This window comes from Apostichopus japonicus, chromosome 21 (genome assembly GCF_037975245.1).
Source record: "Apostichopus japonicus isolate 1M-3 chromosome 21, ASM3797524v1, whole genome shotgun sequence".
In the NCBI taxonomy this organism is placed as follows: domain Eukaryota; kingdom Metazoa; phylum Echinodermata; class Holothuroidea; order Aspidochirotida; family Stichopodidae; genus Apostichopus; species Apostichopus japonicus.
Window position 1 is genome coordinate 15,140,812 of NC_092581.1, and position 19,334 is coordinate 15,160,145.

Sequence of the window (19,334 nt, forward strand, 5' to 3'; positions counted from 1 at the left end):
ATAAGCCAGGGAAGAGGTGTAATGGGGTGTGTTGGGATTTATGTAATACACTAGGATTTTTCTTTGTAATATCGTCTGTGAGCCCCAGGGCCGACTTTATTCTGGGGGTAAAGTCCCTCTCCCTTCCCCCACTCACAGAGGTATACTCTTATGCCCCAGAGGTTGTGAACATGGGTACAATGCACCATAATGTTGGGACTTAAAGGAAAATATTATTCACCCATGTCATTTAGCTCAAGAAATTTAGTGAATAGGAAAAACATATTGAAATATCCTTCAAAATAATCTATTTCAATTGACTCTTTCCTCCCCCACCCCAAATAAAAAGTCAAACATACAACAACAACAAAAACATAAGTTCTTTACTCAAACAATTCTTTTAAATAGCCATAACTCATGTACCACATATAGGTATTTCTTTTGTCTTCTGTCAATTGTCTTTATATCATAACATAATTTACTCCAGTTTCACTTAAATATACTGATGTTTTGACATTTATGCCTAAGAACAAGTCACTTTAAAATACATTTTCAGTGTATAAATCGTTTGTCCATATTTAAATGAATTAATTGGTAACGTTTCCCATATCAGAACTCCACTCCCTCACTGACCTAGGAACAATTACACATGCAATCTTAACAAAGTTCTTAAACAATGAATTACGGTTAACGTTTGTAAACTATAGTCATAATATTACTTTCACTGACTTTTTCTACTCTTTCCCTTCCCCCTTTTTGTTTTAGTAAAAGTCATGAATTAACAAGCTTCTGAATGTTTAAAGTTTTGTAATCATAAAGCAAGATGAGGCACACAAGATAGTCAATACTTCCCACAGGAATCAAAAACAGAATTTTTTGTTGTTGTTGTAAATTCGGGTAAAAAGAGAAATACAATAAACTGAAGAACCTAAGCCCTTGATAATCCCTGCACTCCCCATCCCCCCATCACCCATCCACCCACCCACCCCAACAATAATCCCCATGATCCACTCAATGAATAACTAAGAATACAGGAAGAGGAATCAGCAATGTTTAAGTGATTTGCAAGAGAAAAACTTATGTAAAATCGCTTAAGTGTTTTCTGTAATTAGCACAAATAATCAAACACATTTCTCTAGCAATTTAACTTGAGAGATAAAAACACTGCCTAAATCTCCCTACACTCAAATCATTTGCTGCTGATACACATCTGGATCCCCTTGGCTATTAAATGACAGTAATTGTTTATATGAACCATATGCTTATTTGGCCAATCACAGTAGAATATCATCACTAATATGATGTTTCTTTTGTATTGGAACTTATGAAAAGAATGACAAGCACTTTGTCAAATACTCACAACCCTTCCCCACCCATCCCCCCGCCCCCTTTTGAGGGTCATAACTTAATTGGCCATGATTTTCACCTACATAGTGGCACAAAGGACCTTTGAAGTGTTGCTGAACATGCATTTTTTTGAATTTTGCATTCCAATTAATAATACCAATACATCTTACTTTTGCAAAGAGCAGACTTTACTGTGTAGATCAACAATGTGAAGTCTGTTGCTATCCTGTCCATAAAAAAAACAACCTATATGTACTTGTTACACTTTTTTTCCTTTTCTTTTTTTCTCAATCAGTCCTTTTTCATCATAAACCTATTGAACATATTAATTACACCTCCTGGCATATTTCACTTGCTAGGAATATTTACCTATATTTCAATCAGTTATGTCATATATTATTTGCATCTTGTGACAGTGGCAGTTCATAAACTTGTAAATGAACTTTGTTTTAGGTTTTTTTTTTTCTTATCATTTAAAGTTAAATAATCTCTGAAAATTACGTTAGGACAATCAAATACCACCATCATTTTGTTGCACACTAGATTACTTTTTACGTAGCTTATCTTTTTTATAAACCACTCTCAGTTGAAAGATAAAGTATGATTTACAACAAATAACACAATTCTTTGTGAATTTACCTCTAAAAGCATATCTGTAGATGGCTCTATACAGTACATTCCAAGCGAGTCCAATAAGGCAAGATAACTAAGAGCAAATTAAGAAGATAGCTTCCTTCTTTATTAAGGAAAGAAAATGGACTCCTTCACTGTTTAAAAAAATGCAGCAACCTACCCCCTCCCCTCCCCCCCGCCCCCTACAAACCAATGTATGACCGTTTGCAGTATCTTCCCATGGTACATCCCATCAATAACCACATCTGTGATCAAATCTGTCTTTTCTCAGCAAACTTATTTAATTATCTGATTACAACCTTTGCAATATTGGGTAAACAGTTCACCAAGTTTTGCATGAATGAACCACATTCTCAATATGACAACCCGATTGGAAAGAAAACCAAAGATGAATCGATATCATCTTCTCGAGTATGATGCTCGGGAACTGGAAGTTCTCCTCTCCTTACGTGGTCTTTTCCTTGCCCTGTCGCGAGATCGGGAACGCTTTCTCAATGTGCCTTCTTTTTTCTTTTCCATCTTTCTATGTTCTGTATTGCTTACTCTTGATCGATCATTTGATGAAGAAGCCCTTGACGGAATTTCCTCTTCACTCTCCTCGCTGGAACTAACAATTTCTCCATCAGACAAATCATCTTGATTTTGACATATGACATGTTCATCTTTCTGCTTCCCATTCTCCTCCTCTCTGCTCTTCTCTTGCGTTACTTTTATTTCTTCCTTCTCAGTCTTGTCATGAGTCTTGTCTTTTGCATTGTCATGGTTCCAACCTTCATTGTTCCTTCTCCTTCGCTCTCTCCTGTTTCCATCTCTACTTGAAATTTCTTTGCTTCCGCTAATAGACAGATGATTCTGGTCTCTACTTTTCATAGGATATTCCCGTACTCCACGTATATCCTGTTCTTTCCGACGACTGTTTTCCAGTTTTTCCCTCAGGTCCTTTACATCACTTTTGCGACCACCGGTACGTATTCTGGATGCATCGTCCGGATATCGCATTCTTTCCATTCTATCCTCCTGGTCCAACTGTTCTCTCCTGTCCAAGTCATTCCTTCTTCTTTGACCATGTCTGGACTCTGGTTTACCTATCCGACTAGTTGCATCTTTACTTGTAGACGATTTCTTGCTCTGTGGAGGATTTCGAACTTTGTTTGAAAAACTATCAGATTCTCTACTGATAGTCTTTTCTGAGGTAGTTCTACCAATCCTCACAACTTTTGACCGACTTAAAAATTCCTCTTCTTTTTCTTTCTTTGGAATGGTATATTTCTTTAAAAGTGATATCTGTTTGAAGTTGTTGTCGGGTGAAATCGCTTCCTTCGAAGGAGATTTCTTACCAAACAAATCTTTCTTGCATTTCTCAGGAGTCTCAATGAGAGACGAGTCACTGATGTAGATGGCTATCGAATCATCCTGTTTGTCCTCATGAATTGCATCAATCAACTGCCAAGCTTCCTCTTCTGCAATGCTATCAGATCTTATGATTTTTGTGAAGGGTTTCCCACAAGAAATGACTGTATGTCCTTCCTCGTAGCTACAAGCAACTTTCAATGGAGTTGAATACTGCTCACTTCCTTCAGAATTATCTGTGATTGGTCCAAGTTGCTCTCGGTGGTCCGAGTTCCCCGCTGATTCATCGTTGACCTGAGACGTTTCAACCTGTTGCGGAGATGAGTCACAGTTAGGATGATTTATTTCTTTCCGAGTCATAGGTTTATCAGAAGGCATCGCTAAATCCTCCTCATTTGTGAGGCAGTCCATATTATCTACATCATCTTTGTCTGTCTCTTCTACCATTTTAGTACTTGATTCATTGTCAGCTAAGTGAGTTGTTTCTTTTGCATCACATATTTTGAAACTATTCATTGATGGTTGTGCTGAGGACTGCATATTTGGTGCACAACATAAAGTATCTTCACTCTCTTCCTTATCTTTCACTCTAATGACTGACCTCTCGCGAGGAGCTGTTTCTGAATACAAAGTCGTTACTTCTGCTGAAACCTCACCTCTACCTTCTGCTGAAACCTCAGGTCTACCTTGATCGGCTGTCAGAGTTTCTTCTTCTTCTTCTACTTGTTTGACACCTCTACCTTCTGCTGAAACCTCAGGTCTACCTTGATCGGCTGTCTGAGTTTCTTCTTCTTCTTCTTCTACTTGTTTGACACTCTCCTCATAACTACTTCGTGAATCGTTGCAATCTCTTCCATCCGGGATTCCCATATTTGTTAACCCTCTCCTGTTTCCCACTATGCTCAAATCTCCATCCAGAGGCATTCCTGCACTACCGGCAACCTCAACTTCAGTATTTCCGTCAGCGAGTGCATTATCTATCACCTTCTTTGTCATCCCCTCCTTTGCTAGCTCTTGACAAAATTTCTCATTAGGGCCTTCAAAATTAACTTCATCATCATCTGGAATTGAGCCTTCCTCTTTTGTCAGAAGTTCATCTTCCTTCAAGACCTCTGACTTTTTGTTACCGATGGGAGTGGACTCCAGGCAAGTTATACCGGACGAGGACAGTCTCTCGTCACCTTCTTGATTGCAGCTTTGGTCTGAAATGCTTCCTTCTTTATCCACACCATCATCTGGAATTGAGCCTTCATCTTTTGTCAGAAGATCATCTTCCTTTAAGACCTCTGACTTTATGTTACCGATGGGAGTGGACTCCAGGCAAGTTATACCGGTCGAGGACAGTCTCTCGTCACCTTCTTTGTTGCAGCTTAGGTCTGAAATGCTTCCTTCTTCATCCAAACCATCATCTGGAATTGAGCCTTCATCTTTTGTCAGAAGTTCATCTTCCTTCAAGACCTCTGACATTTTGTTACCCATGGGAGTGAAAATGCTTCCTTCTTCATCCAAACCAACATTTCTCCAGTCTTCCAGCACCGAGGAGTCATTGTGACATTCCTCTTCTCCTGTATCAGAAGACATCCTCAAGTCAGAGAGTAAATGCCCACTGCCAGTGCTTTTGATGCTTCTGGTAAGTGAAATGTCAATATCACTTTCCTCTTGTAACTTACTGATGTCTTCTCCCAATCTTCGATTGCCTTCAGCAGTGGTATGTTCTACTTTTGCTGGAGACTCATCGGTCTCTTCTGGCTTTCTCGTTGGCTCCAGTTCCACTTTCGACATTTTTCCCTTCTCCGACACATCTTCTAAATTTGTACGACTATCATCCAAGTATTGTTCCCTTTGTTGATGCTTACCAAGATCCACTTCCTCCTTTGTTTCAATCGAGGCACGATGGTTTACATTATTTTCTGCTGGCTCTTCTAAAGGCATCTTTTCGGACCATGTCTGTAGTATTATCGTTTTTTGGGAATCACTTTCTATAGTTGGCCTTGCAGGACCTTTCAATAGCACTTCATGCGTAACACTATCTGATGCAGATCCAAGACCTGTTCTCTCTTTTTCATGAAACACAGATGTTGCGCCTTCAGGGAAAACTTGGTATTTTTCCTTGGAAGAAGATAGGTTGTTTAGTACTCTGTCACTTTTACGAGGTTCATTAATACCATCTTCATGCTCTGACATTGCTGATACCACTGGTAAGAGAGATGGACTAGTTATCTCTTGATTAGCCATTAATGAAGGCAGAGCTTCTAACAACTCACTTTCTTTCAGTTGAATATCTTCAGACCCAACAGTAATGACTTTCTCTTGATTGTCAACTAAGGTAAATTTTGTTCTTGATTCCTTCATTTCCTTCTGTTTAATATCCTCAGAACTAGGATTGACATCTCTCCCTTCAATTGCATGCCCACCATTTAATTCCTCACTTTCTAATTTCAATGGATAACTGGTGAAAGTCTTCACAATTTCTCGTGTTCCCAGTGGTGTGTCGGTGCAGATGCTAGATCCAGACTGATCCTCTTCCTTTGAAGATTCATCCTTCAAATTTGACTTCTCATTTTCGTAATATCTAGATGTAGTTCTGTCTTTTCTCTGACCCTCACATTCAGACTTTGACAGAGGGCTCTGGACCTCACAATTTGAAGAGTGTAGTTGTTTTCCATCAATGCTACTACTTTTCACTTCTAACAATAATATTTTCTGGGACTTCTCTGGTTCAAAACAACTATCCACTGACGGCGATCGAGATTTGGATGTGCTCTTCTCTGTTTTCTCATCCTCACTATCTGTCAGACAGTGGCCTACTTTCTCATCTTCATTACATTTGCTGCCAGTTTCTTTCTCAGGCGAATGAGAACGCTCTCCATCTCTCTTTGGTCCTTTTATGTGCGAACGTTTCCTGAGTTCACGACTTGACCCTCGTTGTTCCCCATCTTTATCGGTCTCCCTCTCTTTCCTACTATCAGTATCTCTTACTCCCAATTCTCTTGCATCCCTTTCATCTACATGTGTACATTTAACAATCTCACTGTTTGCTTGAGAAATCTGAATTGCACCATGTCTATTCTCATGTAAATATTTCTCAACTCTCTTCTTACCTGTTTCTGAATCTTTCCTTCTCTCAGATGAGTGTTCACGGGATTTAGATCGAGAATATTTCTTGTCATCGCTCCGTTTCTCATTGTGGTGATCTATCTTTCTCCTGTGATCCTTAGAACATCTCTCCCCCTTGGGATATTCATGTTCCTTTCCTCTCACTCGGGAATCGTCCCTTGACTTTAAGCTCCTCGGACGGTCCCTTTCTCTGTGGGAAGATGACCCTTTTTCATGACCTTTTGACCTAGATCTTGACCTACTCCTGCTACTTTGTAATTTCTTCCCTTTGTGACCTCTGTCTCTTCTGGGTGAATAATCAGAAGATCTAGATCTCTTTTTAATGTCCCCTCCCTTGTCGGCATTCGATATCTTACAAACCTTACTTTGTGAAGATGTCCTTTTTTCTGATTCTACATTCCTTGGATAGTCATTCTTGCTATTCCTTTCCTGCGGAGAGTAGTCCTTGGATCTGAGTCGTTTTGTCCTGCCTCTTTTCTCCCTCGTGTCATCCCTTTCCCTGAGATTTTCACTATCCTTATGAAAATCTTTGCATCTGGAATCACTGATGTGATGCCTCTCTCTGTTTTCTTTATGATGGCCATACTTTCTATCTGGAGAAGACTCCCTTGATGCAGCATGTCTATCAGTTTTGTTAACATGTTCTTTTCGAGAACAGTCGGTATCGCTTTCTTTGTTTCTTTCAGAGTAGGCTCTGCTCACTTTTCCCTCTTCTTCTTCACTTCCACTTTCTTCAGAACCAGTTTCAAGTCTTCTTTCAGAATTCTGATTTGTGGATCCTGGACTATATTTATTATCCCGTGTGTCTTTGTTTTCTCCACCTGACGAATTCTTGGTATGAATGAACTCATCTTTAGTAGAGCAAATTTCCATCACATTTTGATGAGATTTTGACTCCAATTTCCTTCCAGATTCCCTCTTAAGCACTGTTTCCTTTATTCTTGGTTCATTATCACTTTCACTGCCTTTGCTCAATTTTGCAACCGTCCCCTGCATGCCTAATTTGTGTCTATCTTGTAAACAACCTGTTTTGCCACCCTTATCTGGTTGTTTGTTCTCTTTCCTGGCACTCACTGCATCTCTCACATACTGAAGTACATCGTTGGCCTCCTGCTTGATATCACCCGCAACTCTTCTTCTTTTCTTCGTCTCTTCATCCTTGTTCTCCTCTGTATTTCTCCACCTTTCACCGGTAACAACTTTCTTTGAGATGCCATCTGAATTTCTCTTGGCTCCTTCTTTTCTCTTAGCTGAAATTTTGCCGGTGTAAGGCTTGTAGGGAATCACTCTCTTCAACAGCTCTTCGTTTCCACCATTCTTTAGTCTGTTTCAACGTAACAGAAAACAAAAAGAAATGACCAAAAACTAGTATTCAAAGACCCTGAATGGAAACCGAATTGAATGAAATGGCACATTCTGATTTTTAATGGTACATAATTAAAACTGCCTTGTTGACAATTCAAAGAAATTTGTGTTTTTATCAAATTGTATGACACTGGGTATTCCCCTTTTTTTAATTAATTTAGCTAGCTGTGTTTGAAACACAAGAGTGCTTTTAGTTTATATGTAAAAAGTTTCTGAAGACAGATGGTATTACAGCTTTACTATTCAAATTTATGGGCACAACAAAAGCAGTTCTTGCCAAGTGTCCAAGTATGGCACCACAACTACAATATGGGGCAATGGACGCCTTTAAGTAACACGATTAACTATCAACATTTGATATCTCAACAATGAAACAAGTCCGTAAATCTGGACTGATTTATCAGCCTCCAGCTCTGCAACACATAACTTTCAAACCTCATGACATTGTCACATACATGTTTTAAAATTATTGTGGTTCTGTCTCCATACACATCATAATATGAGATTTCCTGATATTGTGTACCACTTAGAGCTAATATTCTCATCAGCTTCTTAATTCTGAGGAGCAGTCTCTAGAGGATTTTTTCAAAGTTGTAACTTACCGGAGTTCTAAGCTGAGAATTTCTCTTTGCTTTGTTTTCAACTCAAGCTGTGCAGTTTTCATGAGGGCAGAGATATTCTGTCGTAGAGTTTGGTTTTGCTTTGTAATTTTCTCCAACTGAAACAAAGAAGCAGATAAAAAAAATTGTCAGCAATGTCAACAATCACAGGTACAATGACCGGTGCTCTGGATGAGTGGATAAAGGCGGTGGGATTTGAAGCAATGAGGCTTAGCAATCGGGAGGTTCGGGGTTCGATTCCCGGCCGGGTCATAGTAAGGTGAGTTTTTCATCCAAGAGCAATGTACGGTTTTACATCTGAAATGACTTTCTAAAGTTGAAAAGCTTCCAAATTTGAGTTAAAAATGTTGAATTGGAAGCCACCCGACGTGTAAGTTGGAATCCATAAGCCCTTGCGGGTTTCTCCCACATTTGTGGTCGCTTAAGCGTTGTAAAAATAACTGCTGCTGATTATGATTATTATTAATGCAGTTGGATGTAATCTAATTGACAAGACGAGAATATGAGTTGTTACTTGCCACTTGGAATGTTGGGTGGCTTGGGTCAGATAGTTTTGTCCTTGCTATATAGTGAGTCCTAAACAATACTGCAAACTTTGAAGGAAATTACATTTTATGTTTTTATTGCTCCTTGGACCAAGCTAGACCTATTTCTGCTCTCCGATGCTTTGGTTTAGGTGAACCAGCATTAGCAATAGCTTCACTTTTATAGCTAGGCTAGAGTTATTTACAGTTGAAAGATTAATTATTAACACATCATATAGTGCACAAGAAAATATTATCTTTTTTAAACTGATGAAAAATTGTGCTCAAAAGCCTTGAAGTAAATTGGGAAAATCTTTCAGATCGAGGTTGGACAGTGATTTTCAAACATTGCATAATAACTTGGATACTAAATTTCCAAGATTAGGTCATATTTCCGCTCTTTTCTTTTAATCCACAATAATCTTGATTAGTTAAGACACAATTTGGCCAATTATAGAGTGGGTGGAGTAAACACGAGACCACAATTTTCAGTGAAATAAATCATCAAACTTCCGAATAATTCTTTGCTGACCAAGAAACAATCGACTACCATTTCTTTTAACTAAGTTTGGAACTTTCTTTCCTCAGTGCAGTAATTTGCTTCTTAGTATACACCAGAGATTCCAGGATGGAACTCTCAGAGAACCTTAACAAATTTCCAATTTTCTAAATGAAAGAAATGCATGAATCTCTGATCACCTGCTCCATATCAGATTACAAGTGACACACTGCATAAAATCATGCACATGATTACATCACAAGAGACCACAATTAAATAACCCTCTCTTTTTATGCCAAGCGAGTTCATTCATATGCACGCAGTTATACACGTATTTGCAATATAACAGTACAGTAATATCACAGTACAGTAGTGAAACGAATTGCCATAAACAGTTTAAAATTTTGAAACTTGCAGCTCTGCCTCATTCTACTTACAATTTTATCTTTCTGCTCCAGCTGTTTCCTTAACTCCAGCATCTCTTCCTTCAGTTTGTTATTCATATCGAGGGTTGCTGTATCCTGTTTGGGTACCAAGGAAACAAATATTAGTTATGGTAATGAACTTTACATCGCTAGCATGCAACTGATCATTTCATTTATTTCATTTGTTTCATGTTCCTGTAAATAACATTTTGAACAATATTTAAGTGACAGTCAAGGAACCTTGCATTTGTTTGTCAATTGATGAGTTAAAATGAAATATATTACTTCATTCTTAGTTTGGTAAAATTCTGGAATTTGCAATTTTCAGGATATTGCAAAGTTTTCACATTTTTTTAGAGATGTCCAAAGTTCTTGCACTTAAATTCTGTTAGATGACAAATCTCAAAAATAAGGATTTAATATAAAATAAGTTGAAGGTGAATTCTATGAGTTAAGACTCCCTGAAAACTCTATACATTAGGCCAATAATTAATTCTCATCAATCAGTAGGTTTTGTCTACTACAAATTTGTCCATCATTCATAATATGTTGCTAGATGCGATACCAGATAATTAAATTATTCCCTGACCTGCACTGGTGTCTCCTGTTGCTGTGCCTCCTCCATGAGGTCAGTGTAGAGGTCAAGTGCTGAGAGATTTGATGATTCATCGAACTGCTCGACTTCTCCATCGGACCAAGACTGCTCCTTATCTTCAAATCTTGCCTTGTCTCTTGCAACTGTTTTAATATTTGACATCTGAAGCCTTCGAAGTCTCCTGGCATCGGGAGATTTGATGGGACTTGATCGCTTCAGAATCTCACACCATGCTGGTGACTTTAATGGACTTGGATTCAATAACTTCCTCGTCACGGAGATCAAAGAAGCAGAGTCGCAAGGTTTGGATGAGCTATGATTCCTAAATATTGAGTAGGCACCTTTCAACGATGCAATGACATCAGCAGCAGTGGTCTCAAGTTTGGCATCTACATGAGTAGACACATTTACAGTCCCCCCAAAAGATGACTTTGAAATATCACAAGTTGAAACGACTGCATTATGCCCAGTGGATGATATGTCCATTGCATTGTCATTGTAAAGGTAACATTCCTTATTCGACCCAAGTAAGGATGGCTCTTCATTTTTTTCTTCAGCAGCTGGTTTAGCATTGGAACTGAGGTCGTCGTATATGTCAATAGAATCATTTGTAATGTCTTCCACTTCTGGTATATACTTGAAATTGTTCACATCCTGAGAAGTTGTGTGCACTTCAGGGACTTGCAAAACAGAAATTTCATTTTGTTTGGCTACATTTCCAGTTCCAAAACCATCGGAACCTTGATGATTTGTGAAAAAAGACTTCACTCTACAGCAATCATTCTCTCTTTGGCAGTCGTCATGATGACATGTTCTACTGGAACCAGCGTCTATACCAGGGATATCTATCACCAATGCACGACCAGAGCAATGGTCTGAATCTTCCATTGTGTCGAAAAAAATTGAATCATCTGACTATGTCAGGATGCAACTTCACTGTAAAACCAAGAGACACATAACAAATTATTAATTGTATCATTCAAGTTTCTTCATGTAAAATTCTACATCCAAACACAATACACAATATCTGAACATGCATCTTTTATTAATGCTGTCATCTATGAAATAATGTCATTTGTAAAATAAATCCTATTAAACTGTACAGTCCAATTTAATGGGTTGTTACATTTCACTGTGAAAAATAAGTCAATTTCAAACAGGGTCCCACAGAACTTTCCATGCCAATTCTGCATGTGACCTTTTCGATAGAACATGTCTGCCTATAGGCAGATTTTTTCTTAGGGAGGGTACAAATTTTCAGGGAAACTTTTTTCATAACATTCTACTCTTTTCAGACCTGGAAATTGTTCTTCAAATTGTTATGAATCATTCAGGTTTTCCATGAATGTGAAAACTATGTTCAAACAAAATTTATTTATAGGCCTACTGTGAAACAAATGCAAGTTGATGAGTCCCAAACTTCTTTCTCAGAACATTGGCAGACACACTGCTGACTGGCACTTAACGACAATAGACTTGATCCTTTAAATTTCAACGGCAATAGGTATAGGCTAGGCCTACAAAAGTGCATTATCAGTGGCAGTGCAACAGAGGGCATGACGTGATTTGCTAAGTTATTATCCATAAGATTTAGAACTGAAGCTAATCATTTATATTAGAAACAGCTTCAATGCAATGTACTAACGTGAAAAATTGTCAAAGCCTAACTCACTTTCCTTATAGTTATACTAAGAAATATTCCCAAAGGGTAGAGGAAACCCCTCTCCTTTGACTCCTCCCCAACATAAGACTGAGTGACATTTGTTCCCCCCCTAAAAATATCTTCCCCCCCCCAACTTGGCTTGACTGGTACCATCACTCCATACATTTATACATATTTTACTAAGGCCTAATCGTATATTCATTATACGTACGATATGCCTAGTACTACTGCTAGTGCTACTTTAGACTGAGTAGCAAGGGCTAGGCCTAGGCTACATGTAGTTTGACTTCAGTTGGATTTGGGTGTAGTAGTACTAGTAGGCCTAATACATATGAACCCTCCTATTTAATCGTTTGTTACTTGTTGTATTATAATAATGAAGTTCCGTGACGTACTTCTTTTTGGTTTTGCAGCTCCACCACTCCAGTATATGGACCCTAAATGTGTTACAAGATGTGTCATCTGAACTGTTGTTGCACAATGTTACATGTCCTCTTGAGTTGTCTTGAATTGTTTGTGTTTTACCGAGTTTGTGTTCCCGCGAAAACTGAATAGCGCAACCCAATTTAAAACGCGAAAATGTACTTAACCCACCAATTCCACGACAACTTGTTCATGGTGGCATACTCCTATTACAGTCTATATCAATCCGGCCGAATGTTCTCCCATTTCAGGAAAAGTGCCAAATAGCAGCAGGAGAACATCTTTTTTTTTAAAGCTTTCAATCAGTTTTTTGTGGCTTGTATGTTTTAGAACATGAATGGAAGTACATGTGATGCAAAAATTGGGCAGATTGAGGCAATTAAGACATATTTAGGCCTACCAGGGGCAGCGTACGAAAATTGTTTACTACTGAGTAAAGAGGTTTGTTTACAAGTAACAAAGGCTTCAGGCTCTATTATAAATAAAATGTGCATGGTCTTGATATGGGAAATTGATGGTGCCATAAATTGCCAACTTGAGAGCTATCCAGTAATGATGGAGTAACATGAAGCTAGTGACTAGTCAGAACTTCTACCTAGACCTAGAGACCACATTACTTTTTTATTTAGTGTTAAGTCAACGGGCTTTTAATATAGGTCGTGTCTATTGGCACGTGCACGTGCCAATAGCAACCGCTATTGTTACGTTGACGTACCAATAAGCATCGATATTCGCACGAACATGCTCGTGCTTACATAGACAGTGACTACGCACACGAAGGCGTACCAATAAGGATTGTTATTCGCACGAACGTGTATGTGGGTATAAGTAGCCATGTAGTGATTAGAAAAGCACTGCCAATAAACATTTATATTCGCACGAAAGTGTTCGTGTTGTAGTAAAGTGGAATTTCCAGAGTATGTTCTTGTTTTGGTCCCCCATGTCGCTTTAACTTAAACAGATCTCACCAAGGTTATCCAGGGTAGGCATGACTTGTTCCCTGTCAGTTGTTCACGCTGATATTAGTGGGCATCATACAATTTAGTGCCTGTATATTTTCTCTTAATGGGTTGAGGATCTTAGTATTTCTATAAATTTAACTTTCATTTGTATCTAAATGATTGTTTCCTACCTTGTATTAAATGTTTTCCCCGTAAATATTCTTGTTACTGGTCAAAATTGATAGTTACGCCATGTGATACGTCTAGATGCTCACGTGCGGTGCTTGTGAGTTAATTGCTCTTTGTTCTTGCGCTTGCCACTCACCGATCACTGAAGCGAGACGTCCGATTTCCGTGCAGTATATTGTTAGCCAAGAAGTGACTGTTTATCAAGTGATTTTTCTTGTAGGAATAAGTGGGAGCTGTTTATCCAGTATTGACAATATAGACCGACAGACCGTATACTTCCTGGTTGTGTGATTCTTTCCCGAGGCTTACTACCTCAAAATTGCGTTCTTCTTCAATGGTGTCAGAAGTGGGATATCGCTCGACGGAGATCAACAACTAAGCGGATGACGAGATAAAACTGACAGAACAGCTCCAGTCCAGAGGGTGGTACTCATTGCAAGGTGGTGTTCAGCTCACTGTGGTTATCAGCTCACGGTATCTTTATGAATTTCATGTTTAATCTGAATGTTAATTACCAGATAGTCTGGTTAGAATCTTTTCATTAAGCTTTTTATTAACGTAAGCTTGTCAGTTCAGATTTTTTTTAAAGAATTTCAGATATTGCTACAATATGACTGACAACGATTCGGAGATGGCTTCAGCGAATCTGGATATGATGAGTAAATTTTTTAAGCGCGCTATGAGCTTCCAGGGCATTCCACCAGGCAGGCTTAATAAATTTAGGGGTAGTCCTAAGGGTAGTGGGGACTTGTCACTTTCCGAATGGCTCGACGAGTTTAACGAAGTGGTTTCGCCGTACAACTTACCAGAGAAAGAAAGGGTGCGAATTCTTGTCGAACACCTTAGCGGACCTGCCAAAGAAGAAGTGATGTGTATGCAGGAAAGCGAGAGGCATAAGTTCTCAGAAGTTGAGAAAACGTTAAGGCTGTGTTTCGGAGGTGCAGAAACGGTCCAGTCGTTAAGCAGTGCCTTTCATGGACGGAAGCAACACGAGGACGAGTCCTTGTCCGACTTCAGTAGGGCCCTCAAGCGGTTATATGGGAAACTCGAAGCAGCGGCACCCACTGAAGAGGTTGGGGGTGCATTAACTCAATTGAGGGACAGTGCCCTCAGGGACCAGTTCTGCCAGGGTGCAAGAGAGGCCTGGGTAAGGCGAGAGTTGAGGCGCATTAATTTGGCCACGAAAGATAAGAAGTTCGACGACATGAGGACGGAGGCGCTGCTACTTTTCCAAGATAGTGACCCAGTGGAGAGAAGGACCAGAATAAGGGAAGTCGTCGTGGAAGAGGCTGCTGTGGCACCACTGTCGCCAGTTTCAAAATTAACGGAGGAGGTCGCCCAGATGCGACAAGAGATCGCAACCTTGAAGAAAGTAGTTGATGAAGTCTCAGCATTACGATCCGCCGTTCAGGATTTGACAGAGAGGAGCAGGCCCAAGCCCAGGAAGCCACTCTCAGAAATTACCTGTTTCAGATGTAAACAGAGGGGCCACTTCAAGAGCCAATGCCCTAACTCATCATGGACACCAGCTCAACAGCAACAGCAGCAGGGAAACTTTTAGACTCTGCTGTTGGGGGCATAACAGCGGGGCCTATCACTATGCCCGCAATTGATGGTTTAGAGAGACCAGTGGAGATTAGGGATGTGTCAGAGGTACAAGGAAAACAGGATGCAGCAGCGGTACCAGTTGTTATAGATGAGTTGGTGTCACCTAGTCCAGCAGTTGTAGCAGGAGTGGCTGGGGTACATCTCGGGTGTGTTTTAGACGAGTTGGTGTCGCCTAGTCCAGCAGTTGTAGCAGAAGTGGCTGGGGTGCAACTCGGGTGTATACTTGATACTGGGGCTGAGGCTTCTGTTATTCCTTCACAGATCTTCCACGGTCTACTGAAACCAAGAATTGGACCCCTTGGGAAATTGGATACAGCTATTAAGATTATTGGCATAGCAGGTACGGAGGTCCCAGTTGAAGGGTATGTGCAAGCTACGGTAAAGATAGAAAGGCAGGAGACCACTGTTGGCTTCCTCATCATAAAGACCGGCCAGCTTGAAGGTAGGAAGAAGGATTTCCCAGTTCTGTTAGGTTGCAATGCCCTTCGACATTTTGTGAAAGACGACTACACCGGATGTAGCAGAGAATTTTGCCTAGCGATGAGGAGTGTGAATATGGCGGATAAACAGAATGAAAGAATACAGGAAACCGTTAAAGGACAGGTGACGACTGGAAAAGTGACAACAATTCTCCCACCTAGGACTGCGCAGAAGGTAGCGTGCACTGTCAAGAGTGATTCAATACGCCCAGAAGCGAATATGGTTTATTTGGTTCATGGGGCACAACTGGAGGTCCATTCTCAGGTTGAAGTTATGGAAGGTTGTATTTCTTGTTCCTCTTCAACTATCTTGGTCTTGAATCACGGAGATTGTGAAGTATTTCTGCCACCAGACACAGTACTCTCCACCGCTATTGGATTAGAAGGTAAGGAGGAAGTGCTCATCCAACATGCTGAGGATGGTATTCAGGTAAACATTCAAGAGGTGCTAATCTCCCAGGTAGAGGACGACATTCAGAAGATCAGTGACCTTCAGATTCATAATACCGATGAACAGTGTGCTCCAGAGCTGAAAGGGAGTACTGCAACAGAAAGACAAAGAGTTACTTCGAGTGATGGGGTAAGCATAGAATTACCAGAAGGCCTGAAACTCCAGAACCTTGAAGAGAGTGAGATGATTGCAGTAGCTCGGCTAGTTAACAAGCACACAACAGCTTTCTCCAATGACGCCCTTGATCTTGGATTTTGTGATGTTATCCCACACGAGATAAACATGACCAGCAGCACACCTATCAGATTGCCTTATAGAAGGATACCACCTACACAGATGGCAGAAGTAAAGGAACTTTTACAGGGCATGCTAGACCAGAATATTATCCGTAAGTCCATCAGTCCTTATGCTAGCCCTGTGGTTCTTGTTCGTAAGAAGTCGGGAAGCCTGCGGTTATGCATTGATTACAGACAGCTGAATGCTATAACGGTCAAAGATTCATTTCCTCTCCCGAGGATTGACGAAACACTCGAAGCATTGGGCGGTGCGAAGTATTTCTCGTCACTTGATCTTTCCCATGGCTACTTCCAAATCGCAATGCACCATGAATCCATCCCACGCACTGCATTCAGAGTCCCTTGGGGATTATATGAGTTCAACCGAATGCCACAAGGACTGTGCAATAGTCCGAGTACCTTCCAGCGAATCATGGAGCTGATCTTTGGCGACTTGAACCTTAGCGAGGTAATATTGTACCTGGATGACATCTTAGTATTTTCCAGTACTTTTGGTGAGCATTTGGAAAGACTGGAGAAGGTTTTTGAAAGACTTCAAAAATATGGCCTGAAGCTGAAGGGGGAGAAGTGTGATCTTTTTCAGAGAGAAGTCAAGCATCTGGGACATGTAGTTAATGCAGACGGCGTATCAGTGGATCCAGATAAGGTTGATCGCATTGTCAATTGGCCTGTACCAACAAACATCAGTGAGCTCAGCTCGTTTCTAGGCTTAGCCTCATACTATCGCAGATTTGTGCCAGATTTTGCGAAATTGGCCTCACCACTTCATGCAATAGCTGGCAATCGAGGAGCAAGAAAAGGAAAACACGTCAAACCTCAACCTCAGTTTGAATGGACACCAAGGGCAGACGAGTCATTTAAGCAACTTAAAGCTCTTTTGTCCACAGCACCTGTTTTGGCGTACCCAGATTTTGGTAGAGTTTTTGTACTGGAGGTAGACGCATCATTGAGAGGTCTCGGGGCTTGTCTTCTTCAAGCAGATAGTGACGGTCAGCTGCACCCGGTGGTCTATGCAAGTAGGGGATTGCGAGGTGCAGAAAAGAATTACAGTGACTTTTCTAGTTTTAAGATAGAGTTACTAGCGCTGAAATGGGCTGTCGTCGACAAATTCCGTGGTTACCTGACTGGTGCTAAGTGTACAGTATACACTGATAATAATCCTTTGGCACATTTGCAGACCGCCAGGTTAGGTGCAACAGAGCAGAGGTGGGCAGCCCAACTAGCTCCGTTCAACCTTGAGATAAAGTATCGACCAGGTAGGCTAAACAAGTGTGCAGATGCTCTGAGTCGGTGTCCATCCAATCTTCCACCGCCAAGTGAGAGCTGTAGCATGTTCCCCGCAGAAATTGTCAAGGAGGTGACAGAGAACAAGAGAGCTGACAAGGTATATCCATGTGTGTTTCCTTCTTTCACATATGCCCAACTTTCTCAATTTCAGCAAGCTGATCCCGCTCTTCAAGTTGTGTGTGCAGCATGGAAATCAGGAGAAGTTCCAATTGATGACGACAAACTATCAATACCAGGAATCAAGGGTTGGATGAAGGAAATGTCCAAATTCACTGAACACAATGGAGTAATGTATAGACAAGGGTTAGAATCAGATGATGGAAGTTGCAGACAACTATTGGTACCGCCGAATCTTCGACGTCAACTTCTGCAAATGACACATGATGACTGGGGTCATCAAGGTGTGAATAGAACCTACAATGTACTAAGGGGGAGATGTTTCTGGCCAGGACTACATAAAGATATTCAGTCACATATAAGGAAATGCTTTGTCTGTGTCACATCAAAGGCATCATCACCCAAGGTTCGTACACCCAGGAGGCACCTGATAGCATTTCGACCTCAGGAACTGGTAGCGATAGATTTCCTTAAACTTGACAGAGGTAAGGGTGGGTATGAAGATGTTCTAGTGATGACGGATGCTTTCACTAAGTATGCCCAAGCCTTTCCATGCCGTAATCAAACTGCAACTACAGTTGCTAGGACTCTGCGAGATCAGTGGTTTTCACACTATGGAGTTCCGCTGCGAATCCACTCGGACCAGGGGAGTAATTTCGAGAGCCATCTTATCAGAGAAGTGTGCAAATTGTATGGGATACAGAAATCCCACACGACTCCCTACCATCCACAGGGGAATGGTCAAACCGAGCGGTTCAATCGGACACTTTGTGCAATGATCCGCTCTATCGATCCAGCTAGCAGGAGGAAATGGCCTGAATTACTCTCACACTTGGTGTTTCTCTACAATTGCACCCCGCACCGTGTTACAGGGATGACACCTCACAGATTGATGTTTGGACGAGAGCCACACACTCCTATAGATCAACTTTTGGCTAATACAGAGGAGGAATGGGGGGAAGAGTTTGTATCCTGTCAAGCAGAAGCCATCCAAAAGGCACACAAGATTGCGAAAGCACACATAGAGAAGTACTTACAACATGGAAAGAAGAAATATGACGGCCTTCCTATGAGTAATAAGATTGAGGTTGGAAATCAGGTGTTGTTAAAGAAGTGTGCATTTACCGATCGACACAAGCTTGAAGACCTATTTCATAGAGATCCATTCATAGTGGTCGGTGTAAGTGCAGAGGGTGATGTTTACAAGATCAGACCAGTCCTTGGAGGTCCAGAGCAGACTGTGAATCGAAAGCTGCTGATTGAAGACCCTCGTGGATCCCTAGTATTCGATGATAATGTTAATATAGACAATGCTGACGATGATGATGACAGAGATGAAAGTTGCGAAAGAGAACATGACAGTGAGGATGAAGATAACAGAGATGAAGAACCATATGGAATATTACCCCCAATATGGTTGTTTGAC

The 19,334-nt window shown here is 40.6% G+C and overlaps 1 protein-coding gene across 1 annotated transcript; it reads right to left on the reverse strand.

The window, feature by feature from the left end:
- Positions 1–270: 270 nt before the first annotated feature.
- LOC139962656 (uncharacterized) lies at positions 271–12,754 on the reverse strand. The gene is made up of 5 exons (XM_071962820.1): positions 12,513–12,754; positions 10,449–11,390; positions 9,872–9,955; positions 8,394–8,509; positions 271–7,750 (listed from the first exon to the last, which is right to left on the reverse strand). Exons 2-5 carry the CDS (start codon positions 11,340–11,342, stop codon positions 2,359–2,361), a joined length of 6,486 nt encoding a protein of 2,161 aa, XP_071818921.1. The 5' UTR covers positions 11,343–11,390; positions 12,513–12,754; the 3' UTR covers positions 271–2,358.
- Positions 12,755–19,334: the final 6,580 nt, after the last annotated feature.

Coding starts and splice junctions, on each gene's coding strand:
- LOC139962656 (XM_071962820.1), bottom strand. CDS start 11,342: ATGGAAGATTCAGACCATTGCTCTGGTCGTGCATTGGTGATAGATATC. Junction 8,510..9,871: donor TGGAGCAGAAAGATAAAATT/GTAAGTAGAATG, acceptor TCTTTGTTTCAG/TTGGAGAAAATTACAAAGCA. Junction 7,751..8,393: donor ATTCTCAGCTTAGAACTCCG/GTAAGTTACAAC, acceptor ACGTTGAAACAG/ACTAAAGAATGGTGGAAACG.